The 22406-nt window shown below is 35.5% G+C and overlaps 2 protein-coding genes across 2 annotated transcripts; both read right to left on the bottom strand.

Annotated features, from left to right (window-relative positions):
* Nucleotides 1–252: 252 nt before the first annotated feature.
* Nucleotides 253–4791, bottom strand: LOC115991954 (ferredoxin--NADP reductase, root isozyme, chloroplastic). Its single transcript, XM_031115946.1, has 5 exons — nucleotides 4580–4791; nucleotides 4359–4415; nucleotides 2839–3171; nucleotides 2309–2528; nucleotides 253–990 (listed from the first exon to the last, which is right to left on the bottom strand). Exons 1-5 carry the CDS (start codon nucleotides 4601–4603, stop codon nucleotides 491–493), a joined length of 1134 nt encoding a protein of 377 aa, XP_030971806.1. The 5' UTR covers nucleotides 4604–4791; the 3' UTR covers nucleotides 253–490.
* A 15826-nt stretch (nucleotides 4792–20617) lies between these two features.
* On the bottom strand, nucleotides 20618–21513 carry LOC115990886. The gene is made up of 2 exons (XM_031114654.1): nucleotides 21255–21513; nucleotides 20618–21175 (listed from the first exon to the last, which is right to left on the bottom strand). The coding sequence occupies exon 2, from the start codon at nucleotides 21044–21046 to the stop codon at nucleotides 20618–20620; it is 429 nt and encodes a 142-aa protein (XP_030970514.1). The 5' UTR covers nucleotides 21047–21175; nucleotides 21255–21513.
* Nucleotides 21514–22406: the final 893 nt, after the last annotated feature.

The raw sequence follows: 22406 nt of genomic DNA, 5'->3' as shown, positions 1-22406 counted from the left end.
TTAGAATGGGCATGCGTTGAATTCAATTACCCAACGCCTGTGAAGGCTTAATGGGGACTTTTCTCAATCATATATCTTCTTCTTTTGATGAACCTCAATCATATATCTTAAAGACACCAAGCCAGCCTTGAACATTGGTCCTAAGAAAACACAGCATGGATTAAATTATTCTACTGGCTACTATAGTGCCAAAACAAAAGGACAACTATACTTGACAAAGTAGAGCATCTTTTGGCTTTGGCCATTACAAAGTTTAAAAATAGGTCATGCTGCAAGAATCCCATTGAAAGGGCTTCTTAATTTGTATTAACCAAGGGAATCAAACTTGTCTTATTTGTCATTTAATAACACAGAAAAATGATAACTACCATTCAAGCTCCTCATCTAAAAAACTGATCAGTAAAAAAAAATATTTTAAAAAAAAAGGCCAAGTTCCTAACATCGAAAGGCTGATGCAATTTTCATGAAACAGGAAGTCATAGCATCAAGCTTAGTAGACCTCAACATGCCATTGTTTGTTCTTTTTGAGCTGTGAGAGCTTCTCTTCCCAATTCTCCCCTCGTTGGTCTGCAACTCTCTTAAGCGTTTCTTGGATCCCAGGCATCATTCCCTTTAGACCACAGAAATAAATGTGGGCACCAGTATCCAACAGTTTGAAAATTTCATCACTGTATTCCTCAATCTTGTCCTGAACATACATCTTGCCTCCACTCTTACTCTTTTGCTCTCTACTAAGGGCCAGGTCATAGCGGAAGTTATCTGGATAGTCCTTAAGATACTTTTTAAATTCATCATCGTAGAGGAGACTGTCAGAATTGGCAACCCCAAGGAACAGCCAAGCAAGACCATTGAACTTGAATGTAGGAACAGACTCCATGAACATACGACGAAGATAGCCTCTATATGGAGCAATGCCAGTTCCAGTAGCAATCATTATGTGGGTGGCATTTGGGTTGTCTTCAGGCAAAAGCATTATCTTGCCAGAGGGACCTTCCATAAAATTCAGATAAGAGCAGATAAGAAGCCAAGTCTAGACCAAAATTACAATGAAAATCTATGATAAGCCAACACCAGAGAATTAACAACATCAAATAAATTTATCTATCCGTTCCTCCAAATATGGTGATCATGGATAAAACAAATTAAGCCACAGTATATCCTAACTAAACAAGCATTAAGACAAACTGCTAAAGCAGCACCAGCATGAACCTCTCACCCTCCACCTTATTCATACAAAGGGAAGGAGGCATCATTTGAGCTAGAGCTCATTAACTGTAGAAAACATAAGCAAAACCTTAGGATAATAAACCAAAAAAGGTTTTTTTTTTTTTTTTTTTTTTTTTTTTTTTTTTTGAGATAAAACCAAAAAAGGTTAAACAAAGCAATTTAATAAAAAAAAAAAAAAAAAAAAAAAAAAAAAAAAAGGCTAAAATGCACTTTACACCCTCTAGAAATTTTAAATAAAAAGTTTTTTAAACATAAAATAAAGTTTCACTTAGGATAAGAACAAAATCCTTGGCAAAGGGTAAAAAGTCTTCCCTTCAAATTGTACTCATTTATGTGCCAGATTTGGTTGGAAAAGGCAGGTAATGTTTTAACTATTTATGTTAATTATGAATAACATACTAGTTAAGCCCAATGATACATTACTGAAGTTAAACCTAAATAAAAGAAAATCTCCTTTAGCTGTAAAAACTTTTTTGGCACATGATGTAAACCTCTTTCTTCCAAGGGGAAGGAAGAAAATATACTGAAATTTAAGCACATGCATGTTAAAATTACCGGTCAAATAAATTATATGAGAGTTTATTTCATCTTTCCTCCTGACCTTCAAATGCTGATATCATCAAAAGCATCTAAATGTCAAAGTTTGATGAAAGAATCATTGACCAGTAGATCCTGATCCACCAGTCTAAATTAAGCAAATATCCAGGCTATTGACCATCTGGACAGTAGCAACTAGTTATCTTGCCCACCTTTTACTACCTAAATTACCCCTATCAAATTATGAAACTGCATTAATAATTTGTTCATTTTATACAGCTGAAAAAAACCCAATATGGTGTTTAAAATAGCGATGAAAATCACTTTTATCCACATCCTAAACCACCAATATCATGCCTTCTGTTGCACAAATTTCAGTTGGGAACTTATATCAAGCTGCTGATTCTCTGTTAATATCAGCTAATCAGTGCATATGAAAAATTAATTATGAAAGATTTCGTGAACAAGTGATGTGATTCTTGACTACTTGTGTTGGAAGTTTTCAAAAACATTAAATATGTTTTTTATGTAAAGCACACCCTACCTGTGACCCTAACTTTATCTCCAGGCTTTGAGTTGCATAAAAAATTGCTGCATACACCATTCTTGGAAGGATCCTCCTTTCCAGTCTCAGGGTCATAATAAACAGCACGACGAACGCAAAAGCTGGCTGTTTTGCCATCAAAAGTGTCTCCATACCTAGTGGAGGCAATTGAGTACAAACGAACATTGTGTGGACTCCCTGGTTTCTTTGGGTTTTCACCCTGTGGTGCAACGAAATGATTATATAGATTTTACAACAGAACGCTTGTACTTCACAGATACAACTATTAGCATGGCAAGAACATTATTATTAATATATGGATAAAGATATGAATTGAGATCCTCTGTCAAATGGAATTGAACGCAAAAACTAGATTATTATTATTAATTTCACGCTCTTATCCTAGCCAGCAGCATGACAACTTCATTTATAATGCTATAGATCTTGGTTATAATAAGCTTAGAAAGAGAACCTAAAACTCCAGATAAGCACAATGCAAGAGAATAATGACCAGATAACTAGTTACTTACAGGAGGAATTATACCATAACTCTGTCCTTCCCAGTATGGAACATTGCCACCATGATCAATCACAATATGGCAAGTCTCTCCAGGGGCTTTAGGGCCAACAATCCTCTCCACAGAAACAATGGTTGCAGTATAAGGTTCCTTAGGCTTGTATGTATTTAGTGGGGGCTCTTTAGCATCTTCAAGGTTTAAAGGGGAAACAGTAACTTTAGGTACACTAGCTTGTTGCACTGATTGGCAAATTATGTGTCGATTTCTCAACCGTGCATTCTTCGTTTTTAAGTCCAATGATAAGGAAGGCGCCCATGATTTATCATGAAAGCTTATGCTATGAGTCTGCAACAAAATGAAGAGCAATTGCCTTGAGAAAATCATTACCCATAGATATTGCAGAGAAGCTCAATTTGTATACAGTAATCAGGTAAAATGAATTCTAATGTGAATTATATCATTCATATTTGTCTCAAAGAATCATGTAAACAATTATTAAAACTCTATATACATATACACTGAGGTATTGAGGACAATGCACAGGGATCACTACACTGAAAAGACAAATCAGATACCTATGACTTCAAATCCATAAGCTTCTTTCCTTAAGTTACAATAAAATTTCATTACAGTGACTTCAATTCTTTTTCTTTTTTTTCATCCTTTTGCTGTTCAAGGAAATGGGGTTTTTAGTGGGAGCAATAGTTAGATAAAAAGACATACAATAAAGTGAATGCGGGTGCTGGATTATGTTGAACGACTTGAGTATAACCACAGTAGAAGAAAACAGTGTATTGTCAATTGCTTTGATCAAAGATTTTCTACAAAATATTTTTCCCCCAGTAAAAGTAAGTGATTTTTCCCCTTGAAAGCTAAAGTAAAAGACATAAACAGTTTTCTACAAGCTTCATTGTAAATAACCCATCAACAATATTACAGTTTCTAAAGAACGGTAAAAGCTATCAATTCAATGAATTACCGCCCATTTGAACAATCTGAGCCAATTGCAATTAAACTAAAACTAAAACTCATGCTCCAAAAATTGAGAAAAACAATGAGAAAACAATCACAAAGTTGGCTATCAGAACTCAAACTTCCACTACTTAAAACTCGTTCAAAGTAAAAAATTTTAAATAAAAAAAGCTGACACTGAACACTTCTTCAGAAACTTTTACGATTTCTTTATTGGGTCATTTGCATGAAAGTAATTGAAGAGAAGGATTTGGATTTCAATCTTTTAGTTCAATAGGGTCGAAATGAAACATAAAAAAGTAGTACAACTTTTTTCCATTTGATCAAATTCACAGATGAATGTGAACTTGAAACAAGACTGCACAACTATTAAAACCAATAGTAGCCAAACAAGCCCATTAATTTATATGATCCATAACAATAAAATAAATAATAAAAAAATTCAAACAAAGAGGTAAGAACTAACAAAACACTTAAAACCATTTGATTATGGATTTAACAAAGTAAGCATTTTTAAGCACAAAATTAATCAGAGAAAAATAGAAAAAGATTAGAAAAACCTTAAACACAGATCTCCTAGTGGACAAATCGCTTCCAACAGGAACAGTAACAGCAACCTGAAAAACAAACCCACACACAAAAAACATTAGTAAAACAAAAGTCAAAAAGTTACAAACCAAAAGGTACACCCAAAAGACAAAGACCCATGTTTTTGAATTGGGTAATGAAAAAAAAAAAGGAAGAGAGAGACAGATAGAATTGAAAGAAATGGGTAGTGAACCTGAGATGCGGCCAATTGAGCCATTGATGAGAGATCAATTTAGAGAGGTTTGAGAGAAAGCTGAGAGAACACTTAGAGAAAGAGAAGTGTTGTCAATAGTATTTATAAGCTGACAACACTACCGAGGTGTGACTCTGTGAATGATCCTTTCGATACTGTCAAAGGACGCTCTCATTCAGAGTCATTCATATCATATATATACTGTCCCTTTTCTTTTCTGCTAAATTGTTTTGTGCTCCAATCGATGATTGATAGTCTTCAAAACCAGGCCGAGATCTGTGACGCGGGCTTATGGAGGATTGGGCCCTGGAGTTTTAAATGTCTTTTGGGCCCGCATGGGTCCTTCTATCTTGAACGACTAAATTCCACACCACCTATGGTTAAGTTACGGTTGATTGGGTTTTATGAGAGGGTACATTCTATTGACATATCTTGAGATTTAGGCTAATGCTAATCAAGTCTAACACATTTCAAAACTAACATATCTGGTTCTTAAAAGCCAACTTAGTTCCTAAAACTGCTAAGAAAAAATAATTAACTGTTTAGGGGTCAAATTGGCTAGTTTTGAAAAGTCTTGAATATGGTTGGCATTAGTCTAAATCTCAGGATATATTAGTAGAATTTACCATTTATAATAAAATAAAATAAAAAATCTCAAACTATGGGTGGGGTGAAGTTTAGTTGAGTCAATTTGAAAAAACACATGTCATCATTTTAAGGTAATTTAAAGGGTTTCTCTCTATACTAGTTCGAAAATGCATTTTGTCATTGAAAAAGATCCAGCAGCTTTTCATATCTAATTGTTTGGAAAATGGAGAGTGAGTTAGTGAAATTGTGAAAGAAAGAGAGGCTGAAATTGGGTTTTCTCATCTATTTGTTTTAAAACAATAATGCTAATACCACACTTTTTCACAATTATTCTATGTGGCATATTATGATTGGCTATTGTCACTATTACATGGACCCATTATTTTTTTCACTACTCATAATCTGCCACATAAGACAGTTGTAACAAAGTTTACGTGGAAATGTGTGGTACTAGCTTTTTTTGGTTTTAAAACAATGAGATCAAAAGGTGAGAAGGTGAATGTGAAAGAAAGAGACGAGCAAGTGGAGGGGGTTTGCTTATAGGGGAATGGGTTTATGGTTTTGCTAGATCTCTTAGGGTGACATCTAAAATTTTGGCGGAATTGTGGCATTAAAGGATGGGCTTACTGTTGCAGTATTGCCCCACAGCTTGGAATTAGATCCCTCTTTTTTTTTGGTAAAGGGGAATTTAATTAAACAAAATCACGGATTACAAAGTCTTGGGTATGAAATACCCTAAGCATCTGAAAATAATTGATACAAAATAGGAGGAGGGGGATGAGAATACAAAACAAAATTATCACTACTGCTAGATCATCCCTTAGCCAAAAGATCCTCCCTTTTTGTGGAACTAGATAGATGTTATTTTAGAATTTCTTTTTAACTCATCCTTGCAAAATTTTATGTTGGAACCTATCCTTAATGACCTATTGAAGATATTCTCCAACATAATAGTCCAACACATATTCGGAGAAACTAATCAATATGTTGATGCACTTGCTAGATTAGAGACTTCTCAATCTAGGTTCAAATCCCCCCTTTCCCCTCTTGTGATAAGCAAAATGAATAAAAAATAGTAATAAAAATCAAGAAAGATAAAATAAAAGTAACACCCTTGGGTTTTAAGTGTTGTTACCAAAAACAAGAGAAGATTTATGATAATTTTCCAGATTTTTGAGGGAGAGAAAATCTAGGGGCTCAACAAAATTTCAAATCCTCTTTTCTCACTCGCTAGATGAAGCCAAGGAGATAGCAGAGCGGTTGGAAGAAGTCGAGTTCAATCATGTCCAAAGACAAGCCAACAAAGCAGCCCACAACATTGCTAGACATGCGAGACATGTTAACGAGTTTTTGGTGTGGATCGAGGATGTTCCTCCACACCTATTTTCTATAATTGAAGTTGATTCAACTTATCATCAATAAAATTACAGTGTTCCTTCTCAAATTTTTTTTTAATAAAATTTTAAAAATTAAAAAATTATAAGTTTAAACAGTGTAATACATGATCTATACATAAACGTTTTAATGGCAAGTCTTGACAGATATTAATAGGATAGATTTATGTGAATAGAATTTCATTCATTTTACATTACAAGTTGATAAACGGAGTTTATCCTATACGACTGGTAGAAAATATATATAATTAACCCTTTTATCATTTTAATATGGAAACCAAGAAAACTAAACAAAACTTTTTAATGTTTTTTCTTGTCATTCTAATAGATATAAATTTGTACAATAAATGTATTAGTGAGATTTTATTAATAATTAATAATAGTAGAGAGTTCATGGGATTACTTGAAAATTCGGTGGATAATTACTTTTAACCGTTTACTGTCTTGGCTTAAATGCTGTAAGCACTAAGCACCTTATTATTTTGGTATTTACATAAAAGGAAAAACTTGTTTCTTAGGTTCTTTTTTATTAAAAAAAAAAAAAAATTCAACCATATGACTTTTTTCTAATGAGATGAAAATTTTTTTTTTTTTACAAGATAAAATTCTACTCTCACCTAATCTAAGTATATATATGTGTGAAGCTCCCTCCTAGAGACTTAAATCCCGACTCTTGCCCCTCACACCCTACAAACACTTATACTTGTAGAGTGACCATCGCACCAAGGGTGTGCGGTGGTCGAAATGTATTTTTAGTTAAATACAACTACATGACTAAACCTTAAATAGGGAACCTCAGGAACATTTGACTACTGTACCTAAATTTTACCATTACATTTATGTGATTCGGATGTTGTAGGCATGATATATTGGGTAGACATTGAGGAGATTTATGATATTTTCCCAAACATGATAGTGAAGTACTGTGGGAAAGAAAATGACAGTATACGTGAAACATTGAAGAGTAAAAAACATGGAAGAATTTGTCAATTATGAAATTCTTATTCATACAAAAAAAATAAAAAAATAAAAATAAAACTAAAATTTGCCAAGAAGGTGACTGCTGAATAATTTGAGAGATTTGACTCTATGTATACTGCGATCCCCAATCTCTTTAATTTTTGTAACATAACAAATAATTTGGTTAAAAAAAATTGTAAAACTAAAAGTTTGAGTTTTATCCTCATGTCAAAATGAATCTTGAATAGATGCCTAAAAATGTTTGCATTATTACTTTGACAAAAAACATTTGGTGACATTGAGTTGCCTCTAGGATAAGGTTTCAAGTGAGGCTAGCCATTTTTAGAACTATCTTCTTCTTTTTTCTTTTTCTTTTTCTTTTTCATATTTTGGTTTAGAAAGTTAGCTAGAAACACCTTGTTTATAGATTCTATAAAGTTGCTGATTAGTGTTGAGTGTTGGCGAATTTAAATCAATTTTGGATAGTTGGGAATTAAGCTGAATAGATTATAGACACTTCACAACAAGTCTAGCTACCAGCAATGGCAATATTTCGGAAAATGACACAAATTATATTTGTGCCACTGGACTTTTAGGTGGATGATTAAGGAAGCCAGAAACATGTGGAGAAAATTATTTGGTACTTTTGGAAGGTTTAGTAATTGGATTAAGAAAATGCTAGCTGCTAAGGTTCACCCTCTCCCTTCCTCTTGGTTGTTTGGGAAACCATGAACCTTTAACAATACATCTGTCGATGCATTAGTAAAAAATGACTTCTTCTTTTTTTTGCAAAGATGGAATTTAAGCTCACAGTACTACATTAGAACCTGTATTCTTACTCTTTGGATGATAATAATAATCTATATATATAATAATAGGTGAAGCAGAGAGAAAATCCAATTAGATTTCAATTGGATTCTCAATTTTGCGCCACTTGTCCTAACCAAAACTCAAAAAAATATTTAATTAGATTATAAATTTGACTTCAATTTTGTGTCATGTATCTTATCTAAATTTTCTAATTGTTGTGCCCAAATAAATGATGCATTAACATTTAACACAGAAGCCAATAAAACCACAATAATAATGCTCATTGGCCTAAGCAAAAACATCTTACCTGCACACTTTCATGGAGATTATAAATTGGACTCCAATTTTGTGTCATGTATCTTATCTAAATTTTCTAATTTTTGTGCCCAAATAAATGATGCATTAACATTTAACACGGAAGCCAAGAAAACCACAATAATAATACTCATTGGCCTAAGCAAGAACATCTCATCTGCACACTTTTATGGGTGATCTCAATAGAGTCTGGAGCTCTTCTAATCCCACAACCAGAACCAAGGAGTCCAACGAGAAAGACTATAAAAGTAAAACATCATCTCCTCCTAATTCCATATCTTCATCCCATGTCTCCTCCTCTCTCAACCTCTACCAACTAGATCCACACACTGCCCTCTCCTCCTCCTTACGGATTTTTTAGAGCAAGGCCGGGTTCAAACACAATGTTCAATCCCACTCTTCCTTGCTTCACACTCTCATACATTAGCGCTTCATTGGCGCCTCCAAGAAGATTCCAATCTCAATGATTAGTTCTTATTTTTTAATAGTTTTTAGTGTGTCTGGATTAAGATTTTGTTAATTTGTTAAAAGTGACAAAAATATAATCATATATATTATATTAAGTTGAAGTTCAATTTTAGAATTCAAATTGAATCAAATTGATTTCTAATTGTAGTTTAATTTTGTGCTATGTGTCAAATTTGATTTTTAAATGTTGGTGTTAAGTTACTTCCATTCATAATGCTCAATGTGGAAATTGAATCTACTAAGATAAACATCTTATCATCACAATTGTTAATATTTCCGTGCGTAAGCACGGACTACATGCTAGTAATAATAATAATACTAGGAAAGGACTCTATCAATGGCTACCTCTATGAAAGGTCCAATAATGCTACAAACACGACAAAATTCAAAATTATTGAGGTGATATTTTATGATTAATACAATATCACTTTCACATTAGATCATAATTAACATTGCTTTTCTTGTGCACCAATCACCTCAATAATTGTGAAATTTTTTTGTCTTTAGAGTGTATTTGGCATGATCGAGCTTATAAGCTCAGTTTTTATCTTTTAACTTTTATGTACAGCTTTTCAAAATCTCACTTTTTCTTGTCTTCTCTCACATTTTCAAAAAAATTTAAGGTACAAGCATACTTTAGCACACTTTCAGCAAAAAAATTTCAATTTTAGCTAAATAAACTATTCCCAAACAGAGCCTTAACCTCCTAAGAATTTAAGGATTTGTAGGTGAAATTATAATGAAAATAATATTTTGGTTATAATAAAATTTAGAATTTAGAATATGTTGGATATAATAATGTAATGATAGTTGTACGTGATATGATATGATATGATTTAGATATAAATTAATTAAAATTATTTTAGTGTTTCAGTGCTGACAATAATTGATTATCATATAATTTCACAATTATATAATAATTAATATATAATAATTAACCCTTTCTTACTTGTTTATGATGTCACTGTGTGGTCCATAAGTTGTTCCTAATTCATTTGTCTTTCCAATTATTTTTATTCATTTAAATTAGATCACTATGTTTTGAACTATGTTATTCATATATTTATTGAATTACTTGATGATTTTTTTATTTTTAGTTGTATAATTTATTTCCCTATAATTTAGGTTTTAGAATAATTTGGAGATTTCTTTCCCTTTGTCTATATTAGTGGTTTATGGGGCATTATGATTTGAAAATTCAATCTGCCCATGTTTTGTGCAAACAATTCTTAAAGTTCAATTATTTATGAAAATAATTTTTATTTGTTAATTTCTCAAAATATACAAGTTGAAACTACATCCCAATGGTGGAAGTTATGGTTTATTGTTCTTTTTAGTTTTGCAGAATCACTAACCATAAAAATTCTTCAAATCAACTAAAAATCAAAATCTTCTTCTTCATGTGGGTGTTGGAAACTCAACCCACTTTACTAATATCAATATTCAACTAAATTATAATATGTCTCTCATGTTTTCAAAGGGGAGGCTTTAGGGCCTTGGATTAAAACCATGGACATGTATTTTGTTCGATTTTGAGTTTGTTAAGTTATTATATTATTTAATTGTGTAGTTTATATTATTTGACTGGGTTTTGTGTAAAAATAAGAACTAGGATGTTGGATGTATTGTTAAATGGTTGGTAAAATAGATAAAGTAGTATTTGAGCATGTGAAATAGGTCTTTTTTTATATTCTCAGATGTGAATGCTCTTATAGTTGCTAAAAGCCTTTCTAATTAATATTCTCATTGACTTTATTGCATTTTTGTGTTTCAATTCCGTTGTCATTATGAGAAATGAGAGGCCAATAATATCTCTAATAGATAACCCAATTGTTGATATCATACCACCTAGATCAAGTGTTTTACAATATGTTTATGTTTATAAAGTTTTATAGAAATATTGTAATTAAAACATATGGTTTTCTACCTTTGTAACCCATTAGGATTTGTTAAATGGCAAATGAAAAGCAAAGTTGATATGTTAGAATTGATTAAGCATCTTATTAAAATATAACAACACAAAATTTAGATATGAAAAAATAAGAAGCCATTGAGCACAGATATAGTACAGATGTAAGTTAATTTTTCTTTACCTTAGGATTTGAGTATTTGGGTTCTATACAAATTTGTGTATTCTAGCATATCCAAGCCTACAAAGGTAATAGGTCCAAAATTTATAAGGGGTTAAAAAATGGTCGGAATTTTAACAGAAGTAACCTAAAGTAAAGGCCGTAATATCCCATTTTACAATAGCTGTAAGACTTTGTCTTGCAGAGACTCTTCCTTCACAATGTCTAGTATATTTTTAAGGAAAAGCTTTAATATTAAACATAACTCTATATACGTGAGTTACCTTTCCAAATATCCTTTCTCTACATTGTTTGTGGATTTCTTAGGTAAAGTCCTTAATATTATGTTTTAGACTTTGTCTTAATAAGAGTTTTGGTTTTAATATGGCTCCTATGTGAATTTCAAAATTAACTAAATTTAAAATGTACTCATTAGGAGATTATTTAATCAATATAGGTTAATGCTTAGTAAATTTAATAATAAATGAAAGTTCTAAAAGAAAAAGGCATAGACTTCAAACAATTAATGATTTATTGGAGCAAGCATTCATTTGTTATTTGTTGGTGGAATTGATAAAACGCGTTAGTTCATATGGTAAGTTCCAAATCATAGCCAAACACTGTATTCATTAGAATTTGAGCAAATAAAAAAATAAGGTCAGATATCTTAAAGAAATGAAACTCTTTTGAAAGGTTAGTTGTCTCTCATATTTACGGTATAAAATTGTTTTATACATTAAAAATATAAGAGGAATTAAGTGTAAACAACTTAATGATTTCATATATTGGTTATAGAAATTTTAATATATTTTCATGCTTCTATTTGAATAAAAAATAACATATGTTTGTAAGCGGAAAAAAGAAATCAATGTTTATGGTTATGGTTATGAAACTTTTGTTTAAAAATTTTATTAAAAAATACTTTTAATTTTCTACATTTTTAACCCGTTAGGATTTTTGAAAATGTATATGAAAAATAAACTTTTTTTTTTTTTTATATAATTCATTTGGCAAGTTAGCCAAAAAAGAAAAAAGAAAAGATATGAACATAAAATTCACATATTTGAAAAATGAAAAGCCTTTAAGTGTAGACATTTCATGTGTAACTTAATTTTTTTTTTTTTTTTTATATATATATTTACCTTACCTTTTAAAGTCTTTGAGTTTCAAACCATTTCAATGTTGGAGCAATTATGACAACGAAGCTTAGGAGCAAGCATTGGTTGTTTGGATGCATGAGGACTCATATTTCTCTTTTTAACCATGGTAGAAACCCCCTAGGTGCCCATGGCCACATCTTTGGTTGGCACAATTTTGATTCACTTGGGTGAGGAAGGAATGGAATCAGATAAGGCTTTGCTAATGGTTTTGGGTAATGTTCCTTACCAATGCATTTAAAAATCTCTACTACAAAAGCAATGAATAAGGTATCAAGTAAAAGGGAGACAAAAAAATTGGCGAATCCACCTTTCAAGCCAAGGCTTGAGGCTAAATAAATAAAAGCTCAAGCTCTCAAGTGTGATGAGGTAGTCAAAGTTAGTCACACCATACAATAAGAGTGGTATGGTGATTTGATCATATTATATGCGTTTACAAATTTGAAAATTGCATGCTATAGTGACTGATATAGATAGACATGTTCTAGAGGGGTAATAAGGGGGAATCAAGAAAAATTCATTGGGTAGGATGGGAAAAGCTTTGCTTGCCAAAATGCCTAGGGGGATTGGCTTTTAAGGACATTGAAAATTTCAATTTAGCTTTGTTGGGTAAACAAGTGTGAAGGCTCCTTCATAATGCTGATTCACTCTTTTACACAATTTTCAAATCCAAATACTTCCCCAATTGCTCGATCTTGGATGATGAAGTGAAGCAAAAAGGCTCGTATGCTTGGTAAAGCATTTTGAAAGCTAGGCAGGTTGTGATTTTGGGTTCAAGGTGGAGAATTGATAATGGTAGATCAGTAATTATTTGGAAGGACAAATGGCTTCCAATTCAACACACTAGCCGCCACCTCAAAAAAATTTGCCAAACAATACACAGGTTTGTGTTCTTATTGATGAAGAAAATTCATGTTGGCTAGAGGATCAGATACATGATGAATTTCTCCCTCATGAAGCGAGTTCAATCCTCGGTTTTCCCCTCAGTCATTGTAGAACTACTGGCAAACTGATCTAGTCAGCCAATAAAAATGGCATTTATTCAACCAAAACAGCTTATCAGCTCCTAGATAATGGGGAAAAAATGCTAAATCGGGTTCCCCAAATCCAAATGCTCACAAGTCTTTTTGGCAACAAGTTTAGTCACTCAACGTCCCAAGCAAAATTCGACATTTCATTTGGAGGGTGACGAGTGGCGCATAAATGGTCGTCCTTACTTGCAAACCGTTCATAATAATGATGAGTAAGAGTATTGACGAGCGTAAGTACATTAATTCTAGACAACATTCAATGACTAAGTGACAAATGGGCACGAAACCGTTACTATCATCTAATGATGTGCATTTAAATGGCCGTTATGAACGGAAAAAGGTTGGGATTAAATGGTCATCATTGAGCCATAAATCCTCCAGCTGTAGTATAACGTAAGATTGAGCATTTATTCACACAAAGGCTATATAAAGCCAGGAAAGACAGGTAAATGATTCATATTGAACACACATACAAATTGCTTTACAGATTACTTATTTCTAAAGAGTTTAAGCTAATTGAAGCATCGGAGGGTCCTTGGTAGGCCCCAAACTGATGCCATTATCCACTTAGTGTTTTCTCTTACACAGGATCTCTAGGTCGTCCATCGTACTGATGAGGCGAAATCTTTCTTCATTAATTTGGCACCGTCTATGGGAAATCGACCATAAGCCGTTGAATTCTCTACTAACTAATTTCCTTAGAACCGATGGACTAAACCACGACTACATCGCCGAATCTGGTGGTAATGGCTTAACAAATTCAAGCACTAACAGCTACTATGCAAGAATTGATGAAACAAAATGAAGACTTGAAATAGAAAGTACGTCCAGAGGGCATGAGTACATCGCAGTCACGGCGTAACCACAACGACAATGACGACGAAGCCCGCAGCCTAGGAAATAGCAGAAGAGAAACTTTAGAACACACCGTGCAGTCAACTCGTGGCAGCGATCAAATGATGAAGAATATGAGGAAAGAGTTAGACGAAGTCAAAAACACCATGAAGGGTAAGACAGCAGTAAATCTTGATGGCATGATCAAGAGGACAAATTCACCCTTTAGCTGGTTTTGGAGTGTCCCTTGCCTCCCAAGTTTCGTTCTCCTCAGCTGGAAGTTTATGACGACACTAAGGATCCCCTGGATCACATAGGGGCATTCAAGATGATATTAAACCTCCAGCAAACCCTAAATGAAGTCATTTGTAGGTCATTCCCGACAACCCTTAGAGGAGCAGCAAGGGTATGGTTCAGTAAGCTACTCGCGACATCTATTGCAAATTTTGACCAGCTGAGTGACTCTTTTGTTCATCATTTCATTGGGAGGCCAACGCCATAAGAGGCCCACCTTTTATCTTCTAACTATGAAACAACAGGAAAAGGAAACCCTGAGAGAGTATGTAAAATGCTTCAACAAAGCAATATTGAAAATTGACAAAGCAAATGATTAGGTGATAATGATGACCTTCCAAACAAGGTTGAACAATCTTGACCTCGTCTTCTCTCTAATTAAGACCCCTCCAACCTCGATGATGGATTTGTTGTTCCAAGCTCAAAAGTATATGAATGGAGAAGATGCACTGACTGCAGAAGGATTGACAGGCAGACAAAAGAAGGAAGAAAGCGCTAAGTCCCAAGGCAAGAAAAGGGATTGCAAAGATAATCTCTCGGAAGCCAAGGCTAGCAAAAGTGGTCCATAGACGTCATCAAAGAAAAAACTGAATTTCACTCATTTGTTGATGCTCGTGGACAAAATCCTCATGCAAATTGAAAGCTCGATTATGTGTTAAAACACAAGAGCTATTTAGATCTCCAATTAAAAATTACAGCTAGATTGCTTTTACTCTAACTTATCTAAGTGCGGAAACAGGAGTAAATGAAGAGCAATCAACCAATACTACTCTAATGCATAAACAAGAACAACAAACAATAAAAGTAAAGCACAAGAGTAAGGAAAGAGAGATGCAAACACAAGATAACACGGCAATATGTTATTGAAGAGGAAACCGAAGAACTCGGCAAAAAACCTCTCCGCCGCCTTCCAAGCGGTAAATCAATCCACTAGACAATAAGTTAGGATACACGAATAGCAAGAGACCCTCCAAGCCTAATCTACCCAATGTACTTAAGCCCTCTAAACTCCTACTCCAATAAGGCTTCTCGGAACCGTGTCTTGTCTAACTTTCTAGATCCCGCAATACGCCCGATTGCATCTGCCAAGCCTCATCGGCTTCTTTTGGCAAATCCCCAAAGCTTCCTAAGCTCCAAAACACTCTTTATACTCTAAATAGGTGTGGGTTGTGTTTGGGTACAAATTTCCTCTCAAGGTATGACAATAGGAGAGGGAAGGAGAAAATGTTAGAATGATTTCTCACTAAGGACGAGTAGCTCTCTCTGTAAAAGATGGGTGTGTGTGTTGTAGAAAACCTATCTAGGGTTCTTCTCTCTGAATGGCCTCCTTTACATTTGTGGGTAATGAGGGTATGTATAGTATATGTGAAGAGTAAGAACGTCACACATAAAAATCCTCCAGGCAAAATGTTTCACGACTACCTCGCGGGAAGGCCTTACCCACGAGACACTCGTGAAAACGACAGCTTGACACAACTCTTTAGCTTCCAGTCATGTGCTCCTCACATGCTCTTTTTGCGGAAACCCTTCTCACGAACTTCTCGCGAGCTAGTCGCGAAATGCACTAATCTTCAATTAAGCTTAAGTCTTCACCAACTTAATACTAAACCCAATACAATAAAATCCTACAAAATACAAGGTAATAAATTAAAGCAATTACAACACTTTTTGTCATGAAATAAAGCCAACATAAAACATAGTTGTAAATCACAATTTTACACAGATAAAGGACTTGCATTGAAATGGCCCAAACCATTGAGCTCATCCTCAAAGCGAAGAAATTCAAAGAAATATTTTTGTTTCCACAAGGATCATGGTCATTATACTAACAAATGCCGAGATTTGAAAGAACAGATAGAGGAGTTGATCCAGAGGGGGAAACTCCAAAAATTTGTCAAAAAATATTATCAGGCTCGCCACCAGACGGAAGAGAAGTCTACTGACGACCATAAGGAAGAAGATTGGGACAATCCTAAACAGACCGTGGGAGAAATAAAGATGATCACGAGAGGACCAGTTGTTGGGGGATCATACAAGTCCTTGAGAAAGGCAGTCCAAAGACAAATTAACAATATTCATGTTAAACACCCAATAGCAAAACATTATCGTACCGGGAATGACGACATTATTTTTTCTGAAAGAGATGCAAAGGGAATCAAGTAGCCACACGATGACCCCCTCGTTATTATGCTAACCATTGAAAGGTACAACACCCGAAGAGTATTAGTGGACAATGGAAGCTCAACAGATGTAATGTACACAACGGCATTCCTACAGATGAAATTGGATCCAAAACACCTCAAACCCTTCGGATCTCCATTAGTCAGTTTCAGTGGGGACCGCGTTTATCCAAAGGGCATCATTTCACTACAGATTACAGTAAAGACTTACCCAACCCAAGTGACAAGAGAGATAGACTTTCTAATCGTTGACTGCCCTTCGTCTTATAATGTGATTCTTGGATGACCAACCCTTAATCGCTTCAATGCTGCAACTTCCACATACTGCTTGAAAGTAAAATTCCCAACTCCCCACGGTATTGGAGAAATCTATGGAGACCAACTTTTAGCCAGGGAACGTTACTAGGCATTCCTGGCGTCCAGAGAGAATTACACCTGGATGGTAGAGAAGGAACCACCCAAGCCCATGGAAGAGGCGGAAAATATAAAGCCGGTGGAAGGAGACCCTTCCAAAATTACCAAGGTAGGAAAAGAGCTCCAACAGTCCTTTAAAGGGCGAACTGATGAAATTTTTGAAAAATAATTTGGATGTCTTTCCATGGAGCCATAAAGATCAGGGATTGACAGACAAGTGATAGAGCACAGTCTTAATGTCGACCTAATGAAGAAGCTCGTCCAACAAAAGAGACGAGTGTTCACCCCAAAGCGGAATAAAGTAGTTATGGAAGAGGTGGAAAAGCTCTTAACTGCAGGATTTATTCGAGAGGTTTACTATCCCGAATGGCTTGCCAATGTTGTCATAGTAAAAAAGTCGAACGGAAAGTGGAGAATGTGTGTGGACTTCACAAACTTAAACAATGCATGCCCCAATGATAGTTTTCCCTTTCCCAGAATTGACCAGCTTGTTGATTTGACGGCTCATCATGAACTTCTAGCCTTCATGGATGTTTTTTCAGGTTATAACGAGATCCTAATGAAGAAGGAAGATCAAGAGAAAACTGCATTTGTCACTAGCCAGGGCCTATATTGCTATAATGTCATGCTGTTTGGACTAAAGAACACAGGTGCCATGTACCAAAAATTGGTAAACCAGATGTTCAGCAAGCAAATAGGTAGGAATATGAAGGTCTATGTGGACGACATGCTCGTAAAAAGCAAAGAAGCCAAAACCCACCTTGAAGACCTCCAAGAGATGTTGATACTTTGAGAATGCATAGAATGAAGTTTAACCCTACGAAGTGTGTTTTTGGCATCTTGTCAGGAAAATTCATCGGTTTCATGGTATCTTAGCAAGGAATTGAAGCAAATATAGAGAAGGTTAGAGCCATACTTGACATGACTTCTCTCAGGACAGTTAAGGAGGTGCAAAGGTTGACAGGATGAGTGGCAGCATTAAACAGGTTCGTCTATCTCTTTCTTTAAAACTCTTAAGCAGGCTTTCCAATGGACAGATGAGTGTGAGGCAGCCTTTTAGAATCTCAAAGAGTACTTAGCCAAGCCTCCACTATTGAGTTTGTCAATGGAAGGAAAAGATCTATTTTCGTATCTAGCTGTGTCATAAACAGCCGTTAGCTTGGCGTTGATCCGTGAAGAATCCAAGGCGCAACGACCCGTGTAGTACACAAGTCAGGCTTTTCAGGGCGCCGAAGCAAAGTAACCACAAATAGAGAAGATGTCCTTCTCATTAATTGTCTCTTCAAGGAAGCTTCGTCCATACTTCCAAGCCCATGCCATCATGGTAATGACGGATCAACCAATCCGAAAAGCAATGAGCAAACTAGATGCAGCACGGCGCATGGTCCAATGGGTTGTTGAGCTAAGCCAATTTGATGTTGAATACAGGCCAAGAACAGCGATCAAAGCCTAGGCCTTAGCAAGTTTTATTGTTGAATTCACTTTTCCAGACCTAAATCAGGAAGCAGAGTACTGGATGATCTGCGCAGATGGCTCGTCTGTTGCAAGGCTCAAAGGCGTTGGTATCATTATGACATCGCCCGAGAAGGATGTCCTTAAGTATGAAGTTCAACTCCAATTTCCAGCGACGAACAACGAAGCAGAGTATGAAGTGGTCCTTACTAGCTTGAGAATTGCAAAAGCCTTGGGAATCAAGAATTTGAAGTTAAGGACTGATTCTAAGCTGATTCTAAGTTAACGGTTGGAAATGTACAGCACATTCCTGAAGAACTACTGACAAGCATCTCCTTACCTTGGCCATTCTCCACCTAAGGGATTGACACCATTAGTCTACTCCCTCGAGGGAAGAAATAAGTTAAGTTCCTACTCGTTGCTATTGATTACTTCACCAAATGGGTTGAAGTAGAACCATTAGTAGTAATTATTGAAGGCAAGATACAGAACTTCGTCTGGAAGAACATTGTTTGTAGGTTTGGAATCCTAAAGACAATCATTTTTGATAATGGTCGACAGTTTGATAGTCGAAAATTTAGGGAATTTTGTGCAGAGCTAGGAATAAAAAACCACTATTCATCACTTGGGCACTCATAGGCTAACGGGTAGACAGAGGTAGCAAATCATACTTTGCTCAAACTCATCAAAACACTACTTAAAGGGGCAAAGGGTACATGGCTAGAGGAGTTACTAGGGGTACTATGGGCTTAATTGGACAACTACAAAAACACCAACAAGAGAAACACCATTCAAGTTGGCTTTCGGTACAGAAGCAGTTATTCCTGTTGAAATGGGAGTGTCTAGTCTTAGGCGAGCTCATTATGATGAAGGTTCAAACAATGAAGAGCTGACACTTAACTTGGATTGTTTACCTGAACTTAGAGACGAGGCAGCCCTAAGAATGGCCCAGTAACAACAGAAGATAGCAAAGTACCACAATCAGATGGTAAAGCTTAGAAGGTTCAACCCAATGATATGGTATTGCGAAGAGTCTCGGAAGCCACTTGGGACCCAGTCCAGGGGAAGTTAGGCCCTACTTGGGAAGGTCCATATAAGGTTGTTCGTTACTCAAGAAGAGGAAGCTACTACCTGAAGGACCTCAACGACAATCCATTGCCACATCCCTGGAACGTGGAACATCTTAAGAAGTACTATTAGTAAGAAGTACTTGGATTAATAAGCTCCGTCTCTAGGAGTACCTCGCCTGACGATGCATCAGATAAACGAGATTTCATTGTTTTCTTTTACCTTTAAGCATTTTTCCTTTCAAGTATTTTGGTCAAGATATTTTCAGTAATTTCCCTTGTAATCCCCTTATAAATAAGGGTGCATGAAATAATAAGGCTTCATAAGCCATCTCTTTTTCAATAAGTTTGACAAAGCCTCAAGGTTAAGTTTACAGACGAGATTGAGCTAAAAAAAGGAGATATCCATGACCGAATGGTAAAAACTCAAATGATGGGTTTAAATCATAAACATGGTAAAAACTCAAACGACGAGTTTAAATCATAAACATTGTAAAAACTCCAATGACGAGTTTGAATCATGAACATGGTAAAAACTCAAACGACAAGTTTTTATCACAAATATGGTAAAAACTCTAGTAATGAGTTCAAACCATAGACACAGTAAGAATTCAAAATGTAAAGAACCATCAAAGTACGTCATTAATGACGAAAACTCCAAGTTCATATCATGTATTCCTAAAGGAATATCATGAATGGTCAAAAGAACCTCAAACAACGAAGTCTGATGTTATAACGAGAACTTCGAGGTTTAGGCCATAGCAAAACTTTTGGAGCAAAGACTAAATAAGTGAATAAGGCTTAGACAAAGGCATTTCTTATAAAAACAAAGGCTTCAAAATATGAGGCATCCAAAATATTCATTGTTTCTAAGTTAAAGCCTCAAAATAGGAGGCATCTATTGTCTTTGAGTTAAAGCCTCAAAACAAGACACTACCAGAGTCTTAAAAAAATTATAAAAAAAAAAAAAAAAAAAAAACTAAAAAGGTTATTAAAAATCTTCTTTCAAGGAGCAGTGAAGACCTCCTTAACATCGCCCTCATCCATGTGAGCCTCGTCCACAACTCCACCTGTGGCAGTACCATCTCTTTTAGCATCATTAGCGACAGTTTCACCTTCCTTCTCTTTAGTCTCGTTAGAAAGGATCTTAGTGTCAATGGCTTCGAAATCAAGGTTTGCAAAGTCTGCTATATGACTATGATGCTTCATCATCCACCTACGAAGAAGCTCGAAGCCCTTGAAGTACTGGACGAATTGAAGATCAGAGAAGCGATCAGACTCAAGAAATTTGGTGATCACCTTCTCATGTTCTTCATCTATCTTCAAAAGGGCAGCTTGAACTTCCTCGTCTTTTTGAATGACGAGCTTCTTCTCCACCTTCAATGCGTCCTTAAGCTCCTTCACCTTCTCCTTAGCCTTTGTCACTTGGTCCATTGCCTCGATCAAATCCTTCCTTAACCTCGAGCTGTTGGCCTCAACTATGTGAACCTTTGAATTGGCCACCACTACCTTCTCTTCATTGCTCAGATAGTCTGTTGTCAAGCGTAGGGATTCTCCGAGAACCTGAAGACGAAAAAGAAGGGTCAAAACTTTTAACAGGTGTAAAAATTCAATGAGCAACAAAAGTAGCTGAGTAAAATACCTGCACTAGTTTGTGAATGTGATGACTGACCAGTTCGTGAGAAGGGATAGACGAGAGACCTCTGAGCTTGTCATTAGTAATAACGTTGTGAGCTCATCCAAAGGTCTTGGTGGGATCTTCCCAGAAACTCTTGCCAACCTTACCCTTCCCTTTTAAAGGAGTGGTTGGAGGTGTAAAGGTCATCATCTCGAAAGAGGGTGTGGGAGAAGATGGGGTACCAAAAAGAGAGAAGGGGGCAGGAGTTTTGTCTAGCTTGCATTTCTTCGATCTAGGGATAAGCTGGGACAAAGGCTTGTTTTTCAAGCTTTTCACATGGGCATATTTGTTTTTGTTGTACCTAGTAGCTATTTCTACAAAACAGAAAGTTAGAAGGCCAAGCTCTTATAAAGAACAGGGAAATAAAAGAAGAGAAGGTAAGTTAAACATACTCTTTTCTTCCTAAGTAATCTTCTTTAACACAAATACAGAGGGTTCAGGTCTAAGGCAACAGTTGTATAAATGACGAGGGTCTACCAAGTTGTCAAAATCGTCAATTGTGAGGGCAAACTCAAGAGCGGCTTGAACTCGTTCTTGATAACGGTCTTCCAATTTAGGACGATCAGAAACTATAAAACAAATTGAAAAAGAAGAATCAGAAAATGATAAGCTAAAACAGTTGGTCTAATGGAAAGGTAGAGGAATGCACCAAGAGAGGGAATTTCCCATTTCCGTAGGAACCATAGGACCTCACCCCACAGGTCATTAGCCATGGTTTCCAATCCAAATCCAAAAACAAAAAAAGTATCGTGACATCCAATCACGAAAAGAAGTAGGAAAACTACGGACGATCCTAAACTCCTTACTCCAAGGTAAAAGTTCAAAATTACCCATAGTGGGTAGAAGGTTTTAAGTGATATAAATGGAGGAACTCGTTTAGGGTTATCATGTCCCCATCATGGGTGGATACCCAAACTGACATATAGCCAATAATCGTTCTCCAAGCATTAGGGACAAGCTATCCAGGTGCAACATTAAGAACAGAATGGAGTTGCATGATGAAAGGATGAACAGGAAAGCGAAGGCCACACGAAAAAGTAGCCTCATAAAAACTCACCTTGCCATGGGCAAAGGAGCAGGCTTTTTCATTTGAACGAGGTAATCTTGTGACAACCC

Source organism: Quercus lobata, chromosome 5 (assembly GCF_001633185.2).
Source record: "Quercus lobata isolate SW786 chromosome 5, ValleyOak3.0 Primary Assembly, whole genome shotgun sequence".
NCBI lineage: Eukaryota > Viridiplantae > Streptophyta > Magnoliopsida > Fagales > Fagaceae > Quercus > Quercus lobata.
Note: the sequence above shows the minus strand (reverse complement) of the source record. Positions and strands in the feature narration are given on the sequence as shown.